We start from the raw sequence: 19,825 nt of genomic DNA, 5'->3' as shown, positions 1-19,825 counted from the left end.
CTCATCCGCTCCCCATTTCGCCACACCAATAATATCCCTTCGCCCCTGCTGCACAATGTGTCAAGGCCAGATTCTCTTGCACGGCTCGTGAGGCCTGCACGCCCAGCAAATCGAACGCGCATCCCGATCGCGCAAGGCATGCCGAGCGTCTGAACGGTGTGGCTCGATCTGATCAACAAAGCAGGGCTGTTCCTCCATGTTGACATTTGAGTCGGATTGCAGCGAGCGGTGCGATTGGGTAAAGTGTGTGTGTGAGAGGAGCAATGCAGACGCTAAGCAACAAGAAGAATTCGCAGAATTACAGCTGTGGGCAGCCAGATCCAAAGGGCGCGCAAAAGTCCAAAGAGACTCTACCTCCTATCACCATCATTCGCTACCGAGCCGGCCAGCTTATCGCCTTGAGACTTGCTGATGCTGGCAGAGGTGCTGCTCGTCGCCTTGACGCTCGACGGATTCTGAGCTTCTCTGCTTCTCGTCAATAGGGCCTGAAGAGCGCTGAGCCATTTGATCTCCTCCTCTTCCGTCGGCGCGCCCACAACAAATGTCCTCTTCGGAGTGATGATCTTGAAGCAGTTTTCCTTTTTGCGCTTTTGGCTGCCCGTACTGCCCACGCCCCCCGTCAGGTTGGCGCTCATGTTGGAGGCCATGCCTGCTGCGGTAGCTACCACCGACGAAGCCGTACGTTCCGGTGCAGTCCCACCGCCATGAGTGGCCGATGTCGCGCTGGTCGCAGTGTCAGCTGGCGCTCCCGAGGGGTTAGCGATCGCTCCACCAGCTTGCGTTGCTCCAGGTGCTGCAGCAGCCTTGGCAGGCCCATGGGTGCTGCGCTCAGAACTGGCGCTGAAACCGCTTCCTCCGCCTACAGGAGCTCCGCCAGAAGCTTCGCGCCTTTCAGGAGCGTCCTGGTTGCCGTGACCAAGTTGGAAGCTGATCGCAGAGGGCGAGTGTGGGCCTGGGCTTTGAGGACCCGGAGGAATGGTCAAAATGGGCTGCTTCTTCGAGGTGTACTCGATAGCGTCCAAGATAGACGAGAGTGGGATTTGTCGATGACTCTTCGCATCCTGCGCGCATCGGAACATGATGACAGTGGTGAGGCTAAAGTCGGCATGCCAGGAGCGCTCGGCGCGTTGTCAACTCACCATGTGACTCCGAGCATACATGAGCTTGGAAGAAGTGAGTACAAACCACCTCTTCCTCCAAACTTTTCTTCGGCTGCTCTGCTTCATCAGATAACCCTGATGAATGACCTTGTTGGGATCCTTCAGAAAATCTGCTGTAGCAGACCTCTGCGGCTGCTTGGGCATACTGGATGCAGGAGGTGTGGTATTCGACGAGGTGGACGCGTTGGTGCCATGAGGGGCGTTTGGTGGACTGAGACTCGTGCCGGGCAGCGGCATTGCCTGATCAGCCCTCTCCTCTTCGTCCCAATCCTCCGGATCCTCATCCTCTTCACTACTGCTCAAGGCTGCACCTGTTGTCCCACCGCCCGGTACATTACCTCCATCCGATGTTCCACCAAAAGTCCAGCCAGTCGTCTGCTCCATACTCTGCCGCAATGCGGAGGCATCCTTCTCGTTTGGAGCATCGCCCAGCTTTTGTCCAGACTTGCGTCCAAGAGAGCCTTCAGCTCCTTGAGATGCATCACCAGACGGTGAAGGACTGCGTCTCATTCCAAGTCCGCGGGATTGCGGACTGGACCCGAGGCTCGGACCAGCTGAGCTCTGGCTCGCGTAGCTCAGACCAAATTGCTCTGCTCCACCAGAAGCATCCAGGCGGAGGCTGGCCATTTCCGCCTCTGGCTCGCTGTTGCTGTTGCTAAGACTGGTAGAAGTGAGCGGACTGAAAGAATCGCCGCCAGCAGCTCGAGGAATAGCACGGGGCTGTGCAGGAGCATGGTATTGCCCTTGACCGGGTATCGTGACGGTGATCGGCTTCGCAGTGGCGGTCGAGACAGAGCTCGAACTTGCAGCGCTTGGTGCGCTCGATGCACTCAAAGAACCCCCAGCACCCGCGCCCCTACGCGAAGAGGCTCGAGTGGGTGTGGGTGCAGCATCATCCAGGTCCTCGGTAGACAATTCTTGGGTAAGCGTGGACCTCTGACGGATCTGCTCCTTGACCTCGTTGAGCGCCTTGATCCACGACTCTTTTTCTGCTTTGGAAGAGGCCCGAACGTAGTACTGCCTTGTTGACGTGACGATGCCAAAGGAATGTTCGATGCGCTTCAACTCGATCGATGCGATGGTGTGCACATCTTCAATGTCGATAAAACGCAGCAGCTGGTACTCCTGGAGCGAAGAAAGAGAAAAGAGGGGCAGAGGTGGATTAGAGGGTGTTGGGGCTGGACACGCCGCGAAACCAGGCGTGCTCACCTTCTCATTCTTGTAGTAGCAAAGCTTGGAGCTTCGCAGCACGAACCACCGCTTCTTCCAGTTCTGAAAAGGTCTCGAACATGCAACAAAGGTCAGCCAAGTCGTGGGCAGAGGCGATACCGACGCCGCAAAAAGAGAATGACTATTGCCGCTCACCTTTCGCTTCTCGCCTCTCTTGTAAAGATATCCGCTCTTGACGGAGGTCTCGTTGCGCAGCTGATCTCCAGCATTGCCACCATGATCCACCTCTTCTCCCTCTTCCTCATCCTCCCCATCCGCCTCATCAAAGTCATCCTCCGTATCCGCTCCGCTAGAGGGTGAGATTGCCATGGATGTGGCTTGGCTAGTGCTTTGGCGTTTGGAAGGAGACAGGGAGCTTCGGTTCGTGCTGGTGCTGTGAGGACTGGCTAGACGACTCGCTGAGCCTTGCCCGGACGTTGTTGCTGCTGCTGGGGCGCTGGTGCTCGACATGGTCAAAGCTAATGATGTGTGGCGTGAGTGATGACAAGATTGCTTTTGCGTGTTTGTATCTCGTGGCTCGACTCGACGAAGCAATCAGAGCAGCTGCGCAGAGCGTCAGAGTTGCAGAGCATCGAGGTGCGCTTGTTCCAATTGCAGCGGGGGCCAAGAGTGACGAGCGGCAGGCTTTTGAAGCTCCTGGTGATGGTGAGTCCGACGACAAGGCCAATGGAGGAAACTTCTTGGCGTAGGCGCAGCTTGGATAGCTTGGGATGGCGAGGAGGTGTATCTGGTCAAATGCTTTGACCGAGCATCTCGAACACAGTCATGCAGACAGTCACAATCGTCTACTCACGACTCAGACTCGTCACCAAGGCCACACGAATGTCGATTCAGGATTGAGACTCCGGCCGCTTCACTCGAGCACAGACGTGTGTGTGTCGTCTTGTGCCTCCCGCCGTCCATGCTAGCTAGGCAACCTATAGCTGCATGGTGCGCAACCTCGGCGCTTGTGCGGCGCGACCAGCAGCAGCAGGGCGAGAGGCGAGCGGCGCAATTGCCTCTTGACATACAAGTCACAGTCACGAGTGACGCACGCCTGCTGGGCGCCTCTCGCACGTGGGTCTGCGCCCCCGCGCACGCAGACTTGACCCTCACGCTGCTGATTGCACCTCGTCCATGCACCGGCATGTATACAGCGCGACGTTTCCCCAGACTCGATCGAAGCAGTTCCCTTTGACAACTCAATCGCGAGCTCGCGGTCATCGGGGCCACTTGCACAGGGGAACGAAGCCCAAGCTTAGGAAAAGCGGCAGCATGCGTCCATATAAATGGTTCGACGAGTTGTGAGAACCTCACGCGAAGGCGCTACCGAACCCGCTCGCTCATACGCATGTGGCTTTCTGACTCCGTCTGCGCGCATCTGTGCCACGTAAGGAACATGTTGGATGCGTTGTACATCGTCGGATCAGTTTGAGTGTGAATGGCTCGCAAAGGAAGTGGTCGAGGACCTCAGAGCTGAGCACATGGTGGCCTGGCTTGAGAGAAGGATGCAGTCGCTCGCCGTTCAGAGAGCCTACGGTTCATCGTCACAACGCGACACGCATCCATGTGATTACAACGTGGTCCTTGCCCGTACGCTCACTTGACAGAGGACCATGCATCGCGGCGTTTCAATGGACACCGCAGCGTCTCGACACAAAAGTAGTGTGGGTACGAGAGCAAGTGTTGTGAGGAGGAGAGCAAGTATTACCGAGTAGGAGAGCAAGTGTGATCAGTGTGCGGAAAGGGGCATGCACACATCGTGCTTGTACGTGATTCGTGGTTGCTATGCCCGTCAGTACCCACGCCTACTCGTGATACGATCGAGAGCTAAAGGTGGGACTGGCCTGCATTCATGCGTGCTGTTATGCGACCCCATTCATGTTTGCAGTCCCACTCGGTGGACTCGATCACGAACACTCAACTCTGTCTCGTCCTTGTCCCACAACACCGAAATGCCGAGCAGAAGCTGGAGGAGATCGAGTACCGTGTATAGCAAGTAGAGCCTCTTGGACTCGCGCCAAAGACTGTGTCGCGTGTACAGAACAAGCACCGTACGTATCGTAGATGCAGTGACTGATGGGTGCAGTCGCCCATGCATACCACGCTCTCCACATCACGATTCCCACACCATTTGTCAGCAGCTTTGCGCTTCCCTTCAAGCGGTCAATCTGAATGCAATCAAATGAATGAGACGAGATTGATGACAGACGGCCTGATCGTCGCGGAACTTCGCACGTCGCTTGCGGCTGACTGACCTTAGAAGCAGATGCAACCCATCGAGGCTAAAGGTGCTCAAGCGCGTCGACCTCGCAATGTTTGTCGCTTGCGGAGTCGTGCGGTTTGCGTTAGCAAAACACTTTAAGCGTCAACATGCTCATGTGTGTTGCACACATACACGACACACGAACGCGCAGTGAGCCAAGCCGAAGCAGAAAGGACAACAAGGGATCGAGCATCTGATGCTTAATTACTGTATTTGCTGCGAACACTATGTGCTTGCCGCTTGCTCCGTTGCTTGACTTGCTTTTTTTGCTGCAGCACGCGTGCGCGCGGCGGGTCGAGATCTCGCGGGTCGGATGAGATCGATCGATTTGACCGAGTGCTGGAGGCAGAAACACAGCCCAGCAGGCGCGTATGCTGCTTGCAAGCACGCCGTGCGGAGAGGTGTTTTCAGAGAGCCACGAGGATAGTTGAGGCGCCATAGTCGTCAGGCCCTGTCACACTACACTCACACTGTGTGAGTCCTGAGTGGGAGTGGCAGCAGTCACAGTGCAGCACATATGCAGCTGTGAGCAAAGATTCACCGCACTCTCCGGCGGCAAAAAGTGTCACGAGTCGTGAGTACAGAGTGGAAGTGCGCCCGTGGCAACCTGGCTATAGTGAGTGAGTGCTGCGTGCAGCAGGGATGCATGCGCTCGTCTCTCCTGCCTGTTGCTTACGGCTTTGCAGCAGCAGGTGCATGCATGACATCCATGCATCCATCAGCTCGCCACCTGCTGCTGCCCAACCCCTCCCGCCTGTTTCACTACACGATGGCTCCGCAACCGCATGCCCGTTGATGCAGGCGTGCGCGATGCGCGACGCCGCGAGACCGAACCCAGCGGGACGGTACGCAAAGGCGTCAGGCGGGGTGCGGGAGGCTCGGCCCCAGTCACAACAGTCACAGTCACGAATCCCTCTCCGCATGCCCGCCATCCATCGTCCATCTGCAGCACTCGCACCTTTGCACGCTAAGTCTTCTCTTGATTAAACTTCCTGGCAGCGCATGACGGCAGCCCCTCACTCACACTCTCGTGACTCGTGACTTTGCTGGAAATGTGCGCTGCCTGCTGAAGCCTTTTTGCATTTGCCTCGCTTGCCAAGTTCGCCGATGCTTTCCCGCTGCCTTGCTCGGTTCGAGATCCGACCCGCAGCCTGATTCCTGCAGCAGCTCCCTTCCCTACCTCTCCCCTCCTCAACGCCCCCAGCCGAAGCTCTAGCCTGTCCACGGCTTTTTGCGATTGCGATCCGTTGGGTGCTCATTGATCGCCAACAGCATGTAGACTTCCTAGCCACAACTTGTAGGCGCGCACTTTTCCTTCAGCTCTTGCTGCGACACTCACCTCCATACCACTCGCAACTTCACCCCTCACCTTCCGACGACCCTTCGAGCCTTGCACCTGTGCGTGGACCGCCGCCAAGGTCCCGCATCAACGAACCATCAGCGTAGCATCGACATCCCTTTCCGGGAATGCAGCAGGTGTCTTAGGTGGTACCATCTGGGAAGGCGCAAGCGTCAGGACTGAGTCTCAAGTACCTCTGCTCGCATCTTCGAGCAGCACATCAAGCCTTCAGAAGTTGTCCACCCTCGAATCGCTAACAGCCGAGGCGGAGGCTGCTGACGACGATGGCGACGACCGAAATCCAACCGCCCTCCTTGCACGATGTGGACTCGTACGTGCCCAGGGGCCTGGTGCGCACGGGCACGCTCTTCATCATCGTCTACAGCAACTGCACAGCACTCCTGTTCATCTTGTTATCGACGATGCTATTCAGATACTCTTTCTCCGAGGAGCGCAAACGCAAGCTTCCGATCCTTGTCGTGCTAAGCTTGAGCATGGTATTGGGGCTATTTGGCAGCATACTAAATACCGTGAGTTTGGCTGGTAGCACACGGAAAAGGGACTCTGGCCCTGTCTGCATGGGTGCTGATTTAAGGAAGGATCATCTCCTCTTCCCGCTAGGTATTCTGGGCGACCTTGCTACTGCGCGATCGTGATGAGGATGGCTCAGCCATCAATGCAGCTTCATACTGTGCGTCTTCTTGCTGCTGCTGCTGCTGCTGCTTCTCCTTCTCTCTGCGATGTCCATCCGCACTGACCATTCCGCTCTTGTCTTCACCGCTTATAGGGTGCTTGACCACAGCGATGCTCTTCGTCACCCCGTTGGTAGCTCACGTAGCGGTCGTGCTTCGCATCGTGTCCTTCTACCCGCCGATGCTCGCTGGAGCACGCAAGCGCTTGCTCGTTATCGCTCCGCCCATGATCCTCAAGATTGCACGGGTACCTTTGTGAGTTGGCATAGACTCAGTCCCTATTGCTACTGAGCTCATACTGACTGAATCCTGACTCGTCCACGCAGCATCGGACTGTACCTCCGCGAGGGATATCAGAGCGTGGCAGCTAGAGGAGGCGCTGCCGCTTTCGACAATGGTCTCTCGCAGACGTGGGACAATAGATGGCCCACCGTGGAGTTCGCCTTGACAGTGGTAGACTCCTTGTACTGCTTTGCTGTGCTCTTGCGTAAGTTCCATCAGCTTGGCAACGAAACGCAGCACCATCGCAACGCCCTGCTGGATCGTCGTCGTGGCCGCGTCGTGGATGCGATTCAACAATTCTTCGCCGGTGTTGGATTCACCTTTGCGTTCCCGACTATCTACAACATCGCAGTTCTGACCTGCATTGCGATGCCGAGCTACCGAGTCTCGCCGACCAATAACGGATTCCTCTTGGTCAGCAACGTCTTCGTGCAGGTATTTGGAGCGACTCTGGCTTGCACCAATGCATCCGCTCACTGGCGGGACGATAGATTCGTCAACGGCACTCCCGTCAGCAGAAACTCTTGGGCTGCCCGCGCGCAGTCCATGGCGGACGTGGAAGGCGGATTTGCGTCCACAAGGAGACCACCCAAACCTGTGCTCATCACGCCCAATATTGACACGCCGTCCGAAATGGTACAGTCGAGCTTTGGAGGCAACCCATTCGAACGAGCGCTTGCAAGGATGCGTTCACGCAATTTCGAAGGGCATGAGGCGGTCAGCAGGGTTGCCACCAGACAACGCGAGGACGAAGGGGCGGAGCTGAGAAAGGTCCTCTCGCAGTATTCTGGACCCGCTGTCGCGCACACGGCTGACGCTGGGCGTCGGGAGGGAAATGCCACAGGCCGCCGACCCAGGACTGGCGACTCTGATCACACCTTGTTCGGGGCATCGCCGTCCAGGCGTGGATCAGCTTGCAAGAATTCCTCTTCGCCAACGACGAGCCCGGCTCTGGCACAAGACGCGAGCCCCAATGATGCTGTCGCCTCACTCCGTCTCGACTCGCGAAGACCAAGCGAGTCAACCCTGTTCGGCAGTCCCAGCAAAGCTAGCACCGGCGACCCGGCTGTTGGCGAGCCGCCGTTCCAGCCCACCCTTCCTCCCACGAGAGCAAGCGACCTTGCCAGCTCCGATGTGCAAGAGTTGCAACGCGAAAGCAACGAGCGATCCGTCTCGCCTCGCACCTCGACCAGCTAGAGGTCTATCATCGCGCAGCTCTCGCCATACCCATCTCCTCAGAGCCGCAAGAGAGCGGGCATCCATCGATCATTATGTAACACAACCGATTCCCAGCTTTCCGGAAGCGTTCTCCTTATCGCCTTTTCCATTCCGCACACTCCAGCCTCTGCATCATTCTGTAATGTACAACAGCATTTTCTCTGAAACTCCAAAGCGATAGGAGCACACACGCAATACCGATAGATCGCTCATATTGGCGTCGTGTTGTCTATTTGGATTACCCGGTCAGTAAGTCATCACGATTGTGAGCCCTTGGAAGCCAGATGTGCGAACGATCCAAGTGGCGCCGATCGTCTTTGACAATTCGTCTCCACTACTCGTGAAGCGTCTTGGCCCAAGCTATGGGCTTGGTTTTATGGGGCCCAGTCAAGGACAATGTCCACAAATCTCATCGATCAAACGATGCTCCACGGTGTGATTTGATGCTCAGGCTCCTAAGCGGGCACGCCGCTCCCCATCGAATTGCATGAGTCACCATTCTGTGCGGCAGCCTCGTGATTCGGCGATTTCGTCAAACTGATCATCGCAGCGTGGCACAGCGAGATTCGTGATTCGGGCGTGTATGACTTCAAGATACCGGCTCACAGTTTTGAGTGTACTACGTACGCTGGGCATTTGACCTGCGGACGGATGTACTCGTGCGACTCACAGTCAAGTGCTGACGCTTGACCCTGTGTGATCGATGTGCGTGCCCTGCAGTCGTCGGCTGGATGGCATGAGGGCACCAGCAGCAGCATCCACGCGGAGAAGATTTAGCTGCCCTGAGCAGGTGTTTGAGGCAGCGCCCTGAGCAACCATGCGGTCCGACTTGGCCTATGCGCCAAGGGACGTGCAAAGGAAGGTCCTTGCAGCGTTCATGATCGTCCCACGCATGTGCGGTACTTCACTGCAGTTGCAGCGCGGCGGGTGGGCGTATTCTGTCGCGTAAACGCACTTTGCATACGTGGTACACGATGCACAAGAATCACAATAACGGCAGACGCGACGGACCCCGCCTCATCCAATGACACGGCTGAGATGCCACCTCCGTGACGGAACGGAGCTTCGCTGGATATTGCAAGCACCACGAGCTACAACTAGGCTAGCTGGCACCGCCTCGTGTGCGCATGCCTTTGTGCTTTCCCTTCCACTACTCGACCTCAACGTGTGCTATCGATCGTTCCGAAAGGTACATAAGGGCAGAATCTGCCGCGGCACCTTCCAGCTGCGCCTTCTAGCTACCCTTCCATTCACAACCTTGCCTAGCCTAGCACTTGTCCCTTGATCCAAGCGTAGCGTGACCATTCGCCGCTCGGTCCTTGGGCGTATCCAGCATGGCACCCAAGAAGCAGGCTGCAGCACAAGTCAGTGCCGGCCTGCCCCTCGAAGGTTGCATCATTTGCCTCTCTGGTAATGTGCGTTCTTGGTCGATTTGCACAGGAAAGCTGTCGTTCGTCTGACCCAACATGTACTCGCTTGTCTTCGCTCCATAGCTTGGAAGGCCTCGCAACGAGATTGCAGACCTCATCTCTTCCGCTGGCGGAGCGACCAGCGTGAGCATCACCAAAAAGACGAGCCACCTTGTTTGCTCCGCATATGAAGTCGAGTAAGTGCACCTTGTCTAGTCGTCGTGCCTGACTCGCATGTATGCGCACAGACTCAGCATTTTCACCTCACTTGCTGACTGCTAATAGCGGAGTCAAAGCCATCCAGGCCCGTGGAGCAAAGCTGCCAGTGCTTGCGCTAGAATGGATCATCGACTCCAACGTGAGCGCAACTATAGACTACGCCATTGCGCTTATGCTCATGCGCTTCCCTGTGCCTTTAGAGACTGGGCAAAAAGCAAGACATCGCGAAATACGAATGGGACGACAACGGGCAAAACCAATTGACCAGAGATGCTTCGGACACTGCCGCGAAAGGCCGCAAGCGATCCGCCCCTGCAAATGGTATGCATCTCGAGGGCCTGCATGCTGCTTGATATACTTACAAGCTGAGATCTCGGCGTCTGCAAAGGTGATGACGATGACGATGATGCGGACGACGAAGACAAGAAGAAGTCAACGCGTTCACAACGCTCCGCTTCTCCTACGAAGCGCACTCGAACGCTGCGCACGCCCGAGCCATCCAAGCCAACAACAGTTGGTCAGTACAGCAACGACAAGCCTGCCTTCAGACGTGCTTTTGATCGCCTTCCTACTGCTTGCCTCGCCCTTCATAGTCAGGAAGGGTGCTGCTCCCGTCGACATTTATTGTGGTCTCAAGGACACCTTTCATGTGCTCGCACGCGACGGCGAAAGTGAGTGACTTTGCATCTGATCAACCTACCGCTCGACTCCCGATCTGAAGCAACTGCTATGCCAATTGTTCTTGCAGTCTACTCAGCCACATTGAACCAGGTGGATGCGGGCAAGAACGCGTCAAAAGGTCAGTCCCAGCAAGATAGCAGGCTGGAAGCACGCTGATTGAAGGCTTCACTGGTGTCTCTCAGCATACTTTCTTCAGATTCTAGTGCCTGATGATGGCAAAGGCGAACCTGTAGTCTTCACTCGCTGGGGTCGCGTCGGCGAGCCTGGTCAGCAAAAGACCATCGATGTCTCGAACGAAACACACGCAATCTCGGAATTCAAGAGCAGATTCAAGTCAAAGACTAGCTTTCCCTGGGAGGCTCGAGCGACGGCGCCTTCCAAGCCAGGGAAGTATACTTGGCTCGATGTGGACTTTGGCCACGACGACACGGAAGGTGCAGATGAGCAGGAGGAAGCTGCCGGACCAAGCCGGGCACCTACCGCCTCGCCCACCAAAAAGGTAAGTGCTGCGATACGCAAACGGCTTGTCAGCTGCTTACAGGCGCACACACACGTAGGCTCGTGCAGAGGCCTTCCCCAGCAAGCTGTCTCCGTCCGTGCAGTCTCTAGCACGCCTGATGTTCAATCAAAGCATCATAGATCGCACTCTCGCTGAGCTCAAGTACGATGCAACCAAGCAACCTCTCGGTAGGATTGGGGGCACAACGCTAAAGCGCGCCCTAGGCGTGCTCTCTTCGATCTCAGATGCGCTGGAACAGCCGGGCGGAGGGGCGCAAGCTCAATTGCAATCACTTTCCAACGAGTACCTTTCGCTCATACCGCACATCTTTCCACGCAACACGCGTCCTCCGGTCATCAACAACATGGAAATGGTCAAGAATGAGCTTGACGTGCTTGCCACGCTGGGCGAAATGGAAGCGGGTGCGAAGCTGATGAAGTCTACTACAGCTGGGGATGTCAACCCGCTGGATGCTCGCATCGAAGGTCTCAAATTGAACAAGTTGGAAGTGCTCGAGCACGACAGCAAAGAGTTCAGCATTCTGCAGGATTACGCGCTTCATACGCACGGGCAGACCCATCAGCACCTGAGATACCAGGTTGAAGACATCTTCGTGGTGGACAGAGCCGATGATCGCGCCAATCCTTTGGGCAACATTGGAAGCAAGAAGTTACTGTGGCACGGGTCACGTTGCAGCAATTGGCCTGGCATCCTGGTGGGTTTGGTGCTGATCCAGCGGCAGATCTTGATGCAGCAGCGCGCTGACGACGTCTGATCGGCCTTTGCAGAGCCAAGGATTGCGCATTGCACCACCAGAAGCTCCGGTATCCGGCTATATGTTCGGCAAAGGCATATACCTTGCCGACTCAATGTCCAAAAGGTGATTGAGCTTTGCGCTTGGTAGACCAGGCTGGCAAGGGAGCCCTAATTTACCATTCATCCCCTGGTGGCAGTGCTGGATACACGTATCCACATTTGAGCGAGGACACCGGCTTGCTTGTACTCTGCGAAGCGGAGTTGGGCAAATTATTGATGCTCCGTCATGCTGACTACAATGCGGACGAGAAAGTGAAGGAAGCAAAGGCCCACTCCACTCTGGGTATGGGCCAACACATCCCGTGAGTGTCCTGCGAGGTCCCAAGCCGCCCGTCATTAGATCGCCCAAATTTTGACGAGATCATTCGGAAAATTTTGCAGGGCATCGTGGAAGGATTGCGCCAAGCTAGGCCTGACAAAAGACTTGAAAGGCGTGCTCATGCCAGTCGGCGGTCTCAAGGACGATTCTGATACCGATCGCTCTCTGATGTACAACGAGTACATTGTGTACAATGTGGAACAGGTCAAGTTCCGATACCTGTTCCGCATCAAGTTCAACTAGTGTGAGCATAGACAACTCCAAAGAGCACCTTTGAGGATACTCCGCCCAACTTTTCCCGGCTATGTCCTCAAGTTCAGACACCTGGCACGTCCGTCGAGATTGCGAAATGACATGAGGTCCCTTGCAGGTCCGCGTCCTCTTGAGACACTCGAGCAGTTCGCGCTGAATGTGCCTAGGATATTGACGCTCATCAAGACTGCAAATGAAAAGGCGAAGGGAACTAATATGTGGCTGTACCTGAGACTGTTCAAGGCCAATGCGATTACGAAGACCTAGCTTTTCCAGACTGACGACTGTGTGAGAGCGAGTGAGGCTGTTGAGAACTTTCGCCATAGCTTTCGCTCTTGGACATTTGCGCTCGTGCAGCTCAGCTACCATAATGCGCCATTTGAAGTACTCGTCAAGCCTCGAGCAGCCTAGCCTTACATGCAGCGACGGTGTTCGCATCATCTGAAGCATGTATGTGAAGGATGAGCCAGCATGACGCACCTGCTGCTGATGTTACAACCACGAACATGGATGCAAAAGCCAAGCGCTGCAAGCCGCTCCTGCACCGCCTCTATGCAACCGCGCCTCCTCTTCTGCTGCCTCCACACGCGGTGCTGCGCGATGATCGAGATCCACATTCGCGATTGGAGATCATCCATCCATGTTGTCCCGTCGAATCGCCGGAACGGCATGTATGCAGTTCTTCCCTTCCGGCAGCCAAGCCGAGTGCTGTCCGGATACACTGTCCCGAACAACTTCTTGAGGAGCACCCTGAACTTCTCCGGCATGAGCGCGGATTGAAAAGGTCTCGAGCTCAACACCACAGACCTCCCCTCGCTTGCTTGACGCCCTCCCCTTTCCTGAACAGAACTTATACGTAAGCACCTCCCCTTTCGTCCGCAGCCTATTCTGAGATCGACGACATCATCACCGATCCTCACCCTTTGCATCCACCGAACACGGACTTGCGATTTTGAGGACGCCTCAGGATGCGAATCGGAGCTTCTTCCTTCCTTGCGGCGGCTACGCTCGCTGCGTGCGCCTTTGCCGCCCCCATCCTCGAGCTTACGCCGGCTGAACGATCCCAGCTCGCATCGCTCAGCCCTGTCGAACGAGATGCTTTAGTGCAAACGATTCTCACCGCGCGGGATGCAGAGGCACTCGGCGCACCCCTGACATTGCGCGAGCTTGGAAATGCCGGAGCCGCTCACCTGCAAAGGAGCGCAGCGCGAGCTGGAACTTTGACGAGACGAGCAAACCCCTCGGGCAGCTATGGTCCGGATAGCGTCTCTTGTCCTGCAGCATCGGGAGCGACCCAGCCTGGAGGGGGTATTGGTCAGGTCAGGTATGCCAACAGCAACGCACTCGGTTCTGGAGAGCAGGACTACATCAACCGCAAGCGCAGCAACAGCCAGCAAGCGTGGCAGCAGTGGCTTTCCAGCACTGGCGCAGGTCCAGATCTCGATGGCGCGAATGGGATCCCCGGAGGTGTGGCCAATTACACTTCAGCGCAGGATAGGCTGCCGAAAGTAGGCATCGCTCTCTCTGGTGGAGGATACAGGGCTATGATTGTCGGCTCTGGCGTTCTGGCCGGCTTCGACTCGCGCAATCAGACCGCAAACGATCGCGGCGTTGGCGGCTTCCTGCAACTGGCGGACTACGTTGCAGGACTGAGCGGCGGGTCTTGGGCCGTCGGTGGGTATGCTATCAATGACTGGCCCACGTCGCAGCAGCTCAAGGACGGCATCTGGGATCTCGAGAAGGATCTCGTCGTTCCAGACGACGGCAAGCTGTCTTACTACACTGATGTGAGTTTTAGCAGAGCGGCGTGGTGAGCATGCATCTGCGTCACTGCTGACACTCGTCACCATCGTGCACCTCTGCAACAACAGATCGGTGCGTGCACAAAATAGCATGCACGCTGCGATTGGTTCGATTCACTAACACACCTGTCCTTCGTCGCCTCTTTGTCAGTGACCGATGTCGCAAGGAAGCGAGGCGAGGGCTATCCGACATCAATTACCGACTACTGGGGCCGCGCTTTGTCGTACCACTTGGTCAACGACACCAAATACGTCGACCAAGGTCAAGGCACCACTTATGGCGACATTCGCAACACGAGCTCCTTCACAGATGCTCGCATGCCGTTCCCTGTAGTCATTGCCGACGAGCGCGAGCCGGGCCAGCTCGTGCTCCGTTCAAACGAGACGCAAGTGTTCGAGTTCAACCCGTACGAAGCTGGGTCTTGGGATTCGCACATCGACGCGTTCATCCCAATCGACATTCTCGGCACAGCGATGCAGAATGGAGAGAGCACAGCCTTTTTGGGCAGATGCACGGTCGGGTTCGACAATTTCGGCTGGGTCGTGGGCACTTCCTCAACCCTGTTCAATAGCCTCTACTCTATGCTGATCACTTCCAACAATAGCTCTGACAGCTCCATCATCAGAGATGCCATCGAAGCGGTTGCTGGTGCAGTGTCTGATCAAAGAAACGACGTCTCGGTCGTTCCGAACCCCTTCGGTGGTCTCGAGAATCGCCAAGTCGCTTCGCAGAGCAACATTACCCTGGTGGATGGAGGCGAGGATGGCGCCAACATCCCTTTCTGGCCTTTGATTCAGGTGGGTCGCAGCGCAGCACAGTGTCTGATTGCGTGGCTCCGCTCTGGCGCTCTCGAGCTGACATCTCACGAACAATATCTTCTCGGCAGCCCGCCCGTAATCTGGATCTCGTCGTGGGCATTGATTCCTCTGCTGACGTCTCTGACTGGCCGAACGGAACGGCAATCCGCGAGACATTCCTGCGCGCATCGGGCAATCCAGCCTTCAGCGACGTCTCATTCCCCATGATTCCGACGCAAGCCACGTTTGTCAACCGCGGCCTCAACACCCGACCGACCTTCTTTGGGTGCAACAGGAGCTCGCTGATCAACGTCGACACGGCTGGAAACAACACCATCTCTCCTCTGATCATTTATCTGCCATCTTACCCTTATTCGGCTCTAGCCAACTCGTCCACCTTTAAGCTGTCGTACTCTGACAACGAGGTCCAAGCACTGCTGGACAATTCTGTCGAGACGGCTACTTTGGGCGGATTGGCCAATTCGGGCAGCATCAAGTGGTCCACTTGCTTGGCTTGCGCTGCCTTGGAACGAGGCTTTGAGCGATCAGGCACTGCGAGACCTCAAGTCTGCCAGTCTTGCTTTGATCAATACTGCTGGGATGGAGTATCCAACGACACTGTTCCTGCCGACGTGAGTTGCACTACGCATTCGCGTGATTCTTTTGATGTCGCCACTGCAAAAGCTGACTTCGCTTTGAGGATACCGTGGGCAGTTCTATTCCCCGCCAGTCGGTACACCGGGGTTCATCACCTCGCAAGGAGCGCTGAGACAAGCTCCTCCAAGCACAGGTGGAAATGGTACTAATGCCGGTGCGTGCGCTCAAGAGAGACTTGAGGCTCGCTCGATGGCCCGCTTTGCTGACGTGTATGCTCCATATCTCTTGCCTCGTGTAGCTGCTGGTGACTCGGCCTCGACGGACAGATCGGACGCAGCTGCGGTGCTTGAGCCTGCAGCAATCAGAGGGGCGGGGTTGGCTCTGCTCTTTGTTGCAGGCGCTGCGTTACTGCTCTAAGGAGCATTAGACTTCGCTCAAGATAGTGTGGATCGCGACGCAGTCCCAGAGGCGAGAGCAATTAGGCAAGCATCAAATGCCAGAGTCACTGGCTTGTGCGATGCCGCAAAACAAACAGATCGCAAGATTCCACCCTTTCCCATCCCTGCCCTCCATTCTGCTCCACTCCCCTCGCAGCGAACAATGTAAAGCACACATGCGAGTCAGCAAGACCTTCGTCGCCGCGCATTAATCATTTTAGCGATGCTATCTGATCATCCAATTACTCGCGCCTCGCGAGGCGCAAGGTCGTCATCGTCATACTGTCGCGCGTGTCCTCGAGAGAGACAATGGTGGGCTGCTCCTCAAGCGGCGAGTGCGCCAAGGCGAGGAGGAAGCTACAAGTGCGGGTAGCATGGCCGAGAGGCTTGACGTGGGCGTAGGTGCCACATTCATCTCATAGGTTCTGTCCAATCATAAGCTCAATCCAAACACGCTTGTAGGCGAGACATGAGGCTCCACTTATCCCTCCCAATTCCCCCACTTGGCCGAGAACGCCAAGCACACTGTTGTGGCTGTTGCTCTTGACCCCCGACGTGCGCACGATCCTGGACCGGACGCTAGCTCTTGATCGTGCTGACAACGATGCTCTAATTTAGCGATGAGAGGGCCGCTCAAAATTTACCGAATCGTACAGCGCGGAATCTTCCATTTGTCTGCCCCGCCCAGCTGCCGAGGGCGCAATCGGAGATCATCCGTGCGGCCCCGCATCCATCGCCTCGATCGCTTTCGCTTCAGACCAACCAACGAAATCTTGGCGAGCGGGGGGGGAGGGTGTTTGGTGGCGCATGTACGCCTTAGAATGCTTTAGCCCAAGGTATGTGGGCAAAGGGCAAAATGGAAAACAAGTTCAAATCAAGATCACAAAAACGCTGGCCGGGTGCGCATTTGACGTGACGACTTGCTCTTGAGGCAAGCGTGCAGCCCGCCCCATGCTGTTGAGGGTGCTGTTGGCAACAAGCGGAGATGTTGTTCGCCAAATCACTCTACAATGCGCCCCAAACGCATTCTTTGGGGAGGCTGTCAGAGAGTCCGCTCATGCATGGAATTTGGGATGATGGAGCGGTTCCGTTGGAGAGATGCGGGAAAGCCGTTCGTCGCGCCAGTTGGAGTGGGGCCCCATGCACCAAACACTCTTGACTTTGCGAGGGCAAGTTTGATTATGAGTGTCAACACCATACGCGAGCAGCCAGCCGAGCACTATATGAGATGCGCGAGTCCATTTATTGAGCCATGCGGCATGCAGCCCCCACCTTTTGGCAATTCGGTGCAACTTTCTCCTGTTGCATGGATGTGCGAGCATCGGTGCACCGGTGAGCTTCGATTGTGAGCCTGCTGCTGGTAGCAGCAGCAGGAGCAGCAGCAGTCACAGTGGTGATGAATCACGAATGTGAATGCCGAGGGGTCACGAATGAGAGATCTCGATCGCGATCGTGCCTGCATGCTTGCTTGCATGCGTGCGTGCGTGCGTGCCTGCATACGCTTATGCTTGGCCACATCGTGCGCACAGTCTGTGTGAGTGCCTGATCAGAATTAATGATCGACTCATCGTGACTCGCGTACGTACGCGTGACGGCCGGTCATTTCGGCAATCTCTGTCTTCGTGATACACACAGCACACACACACCGCACCAGCATTCGTGATTCAAACGTGAATCCATGGATCAAAGGGGGAGAGCAGAGGAGCATACAACTGGCATCGGATGAAATTGCCGTTCGTAAAGTGTTTGCATGGCTATATAGAGACACGGGCGCGCGCAGTCATCGTAGCGCAGGCGAGCGGCCAGCATGGGCTTCGCTCGGTCTTTCTTCGATTCTGGATTGGCGCAGCGCGCTTCATCGAGCGCGCAGACGAATGACGCAATTCAACCACGCCAGTGCGGGGCAAGACTCAATCTTGAATGTGAATCTTGAATGACGAATCGTGACTGCCAGCACAGGGACGCGATTGAGATCAGCCATGATGTGTGCGATTTGAATTTGAATTGAATGTGAATCAACAAGGCACTCCACTCAAGCAACGGTCCAGTCAAAGTCACGAGTGTCGCGCTTCATGATGTATTGGCTGCGCGAGATGCGACCGAGTCTGTTGCAGTGAGTCGCATTTTAGCTACGCACACGACCTTCATCGACTGAGCTCAGTCTCAATCTCGAGCGCTTCAGTAGTGATCGGATGCCGTACGCTGCTCTGGAGAGATTGCTGCTGCATCGGCTCGCTCATGCACCGAAATAAAGCTGCATACATACATGCTGCTCGGCGGTAAGCGTCAAAATCACTGAATGAGACGCGCGCGCGAGCACAGACATATCACACACACACACACACAACAGCACACAACACCGCAAACGCGATCGACTGATAAACCAGCAGCAACGGCGCTATCGGCGCTGCTTGATACGACACATTTGCAATCGGTGCATATGCTGTGTACCGACCGCGGTACCTGCTCCTGCTGCTGCTGCTGCTGCTGCGTGGCGCGCAAGGGGCTGCTCGAACCTAGCTTGCGCGGCGCCCTCTACCCTTGTTGCTGCTGCTGCTGTTGTCTGCGCGGTGCGGTGCTCCACAATCACTTACACTGATCAGATGAATGTGATGCCGAGGATAAGCCGCCGTCGCAGCAATCTGGGCAGCATTCCATGATGCAACGATGAGGTGATGGTCCTCGTGAACCGCTCGCGTGCTGACACGGGGGGGGGGGGCAGTCTGAAGAGTCGCTCCCACTGAGATCAGTCAGTCATCTTGAGTGTGAGTCACAAGTGCTGTGAGTGACGCTTATTCGCGTCGTGCCTTGGCTCACGCTCGTGACTCAAAGCTCAAGGCGTGTACCGACCGGTACACCGCACATACATATCCCATGCGCTGCTTGTGCCTCGGTGATCTTTACTGCGATTAGCCCGCCCTTCTCTCGTCCCCTCTTTGCTCACGAAACCCACATCCTCATAAGGCAGATCCACTTGTCTCGAAACCCATCTCACCTTTTGATTTCCCCCTTCGTCATTCAAAGAGTCAACAAATCCGGTCCGCAAACCCATCTCATCCTCTCGCGCTTTCCCTCACCTTGGCGCCATTACTTTCAACTTCCACCACACATTTGACTCTACCGCTCGCTCCCTTGCATTCACGATTGCCTCGAGGCTCGAGAGCTGAGATTACGAGCCGAAAGACGCGCGCGCGATCGTCTTTGCTATCTCGACTTAAGTCTCGAGCAGCAGCAGCAGCAGCAGCAGCAGCAGCGCACGCCGACCGCCCGTCCTTCCATTCGCCAAGACCAACGAGCATCAGGTGTAGCAGCGTGACCCGCACTCCCCCCTGAGCACGTTTTCGCGCAAAGCTTTCGGGTTGGGTGCAGCGCGTGATCGAGAGATTCGTGACTTTGCGTGCTGCTGGTGCTGCTGCCCGCCGCAAAAGGAGCGCACGACACACGCAGCAGCTAGAGAGAGCATCGCGCGCGTGCGTGCAGTGCAGTCCGTGCAGCTGCTGCCGCCTGCTCCTGCCGTGTGCGGCGCGGATGTGCGGGTGTGCGGGTGTGCAATTGGATTGCTCGCTCGCTTGCTTGCTTGGCTGCTCCTCTCTGCCCGCTGCTGCTGGCTGCATATGCGGCTTGCTATAGCTATAGCTGCTGCTTGAACATATACCGTTCGTCGCGGCAGCAGCCGACGCGCGCCGTGGCTCGCTATCATCGCGCGTAGAACGCGGCAGCAATCCCTGCGGCGGGACCATCGTCGCGCTATACAGCAGCAGCAGCACATCCAGATCGGAGTGCTACCCACTTTGTGGCCTACACGCCATACAGCAGCTTCCGATAGTGTG

The 19,825-nt window shown here is 56.3% G+C and overlaps 5 protein-coding genes across 5 annotated transcripts; 3 read left to right on the top strand and 2 right to left on the bottom strand.

Annotated features, from left to right (window-relative positions):
- Positions 1 to 159: 159 nt before the first annotated feature.
- Positions 160 to 2,970, bottom strand: IE81DRAFT_72483 (PH domain-like protein). The gene is made up of 4 exons (XM_025517572.1): positions 2,526 to 2,970; positions 2,370 to 2,432; positions 1,140 to 2,285; positions 160 to 1,061 (listed from the first exon to the last, which is right to left on the bottom strand). The coding sequence occupies exons 1-4, from the start codon at positions 2,838 to 2,840 to the stop codon at positions 351 to 353; spliced, it is 2,235 nt and encodes a 744-aa protein (XP_025370774.1). The 5' UTR covers positions 2,841 to 2,970; the 3' UTR covers positions 160 to 350.
- Positions 2,971 to 6,258: 3,288 nt separating this feature from the next.
- IE81DRAFT_346417 (hypothetical protein) lies at positions 6,259 to 8,145 on the top strand (the record flags this gene model as incomplete). The annotated part of the gene is made up of 4 exons (XM_025516040.1): positions 6,259 to 6,504; positions 6,596 to 6,665; positions 6,762 to 6,921; positions 6,993 to 8,145. 4 exons carry the CDS (start codon positions 6,259 to 6,261, stop codon positions 8,143 to 8,145), a joined length of 1,629 nt encoding a protein of 542 aa, XP_025370773.1.
- Positions 8,146 to 10,523: 2,378 nt separating this feature from the next.
- Positions 10,524 to 12,352, top strand: IE81DRAFT_288420 (PARP-domain-containing protein; the record flags this gene model as incomplete). Its single annotated transcript, XM_025511761.1, has 6 exons — positions 10,524 to 10,593; positions 10,658 to 10,974; positions 11,045 to 11,689; positions 11,763 to 11,854; positions 11,928 to 12,092; positions 12,172 to 12,352. The coding sequence occupies 6 exons, from the start codon at positions 10,524 to 10,526 to the stop codon at positions 12,350 to 12,352; spliced, it is 1,470 nt and encodes a 489-aa protein (XP_025370772.1).
- A 709-nt stretch (positions 12,353 to 13,061) lies between these two features.
- On the top strand, positions 13,062 to 16,423 carry IE81DRAFT_322268 (hypothetical protein). The gene is made up of 6 exons (XM_025513579.1): positions 13,062 to 14,148; positions 14,182 to 14,185; positions 14,315 to 14,961; positions 15,051 to 15,593; positions 15,676 to 15,772; positions 15,857 to 16,423. The coding sequence occupies exons 1-6, from the start codon at positions 13,330 to 13,332 to the stop codon at positions 15,973 to 15,975; spliced, it is 2,229 nt and encodes a 742-aa protein (XP_025370771.1). The 5' UTR covers positions 13,062 to 13,329; the 3' UTR covers positions 15,976 to 16,423.
- Positions 16,424 to 18,139: 1,716 nt separating this feature from the next.
- On the bottom strand, positions 18,140 to 19,735 carry IE81DRAFT_329388 (hypothetical protein; the record flags this gene model as incomplete). The annotated part of the gene is made up of 6 exons (XM_025515146.1): positions 18,140 to 18,290; positions 18,339 to 18,402; positions 18,459 to 18,558; positions 18,590 to 18,735; positions 18,863 to 18,929; positions 19,073 to 19,735. 6 exons carry the CDS (start codon positions 19,733 to 19,735, stop codon positions 18,140 to 18,142), a joined length of 1,191 nt encoding a protein of 396 aa, XP_025370770.1.
- Positions 19,736 to 19,825: the final 90 nt, after the last annotated feature.

The sequence above is a fragment of the Ceraceosorus guamensis genome, assembly GCF_003144195.1.
Source record: "Ceraceosorus guamensis strain MCA 4658 unplaced genomic scaffold IE81scaffold_18, whole genome shotgun sequence".
Taxonomy (NCBI): Eukaryota; Fungi; Basidiomycota; class Exobasidiomycetes; order Ceraceosorales; family Ceraceosoraceae; genus Ceraceosorus; species Ceraceosorus guamensis.
Note: the sequence above shows the minus strand (reverse complement) of the source record. Positions and strands in the feature narration are given on the sequence as shown.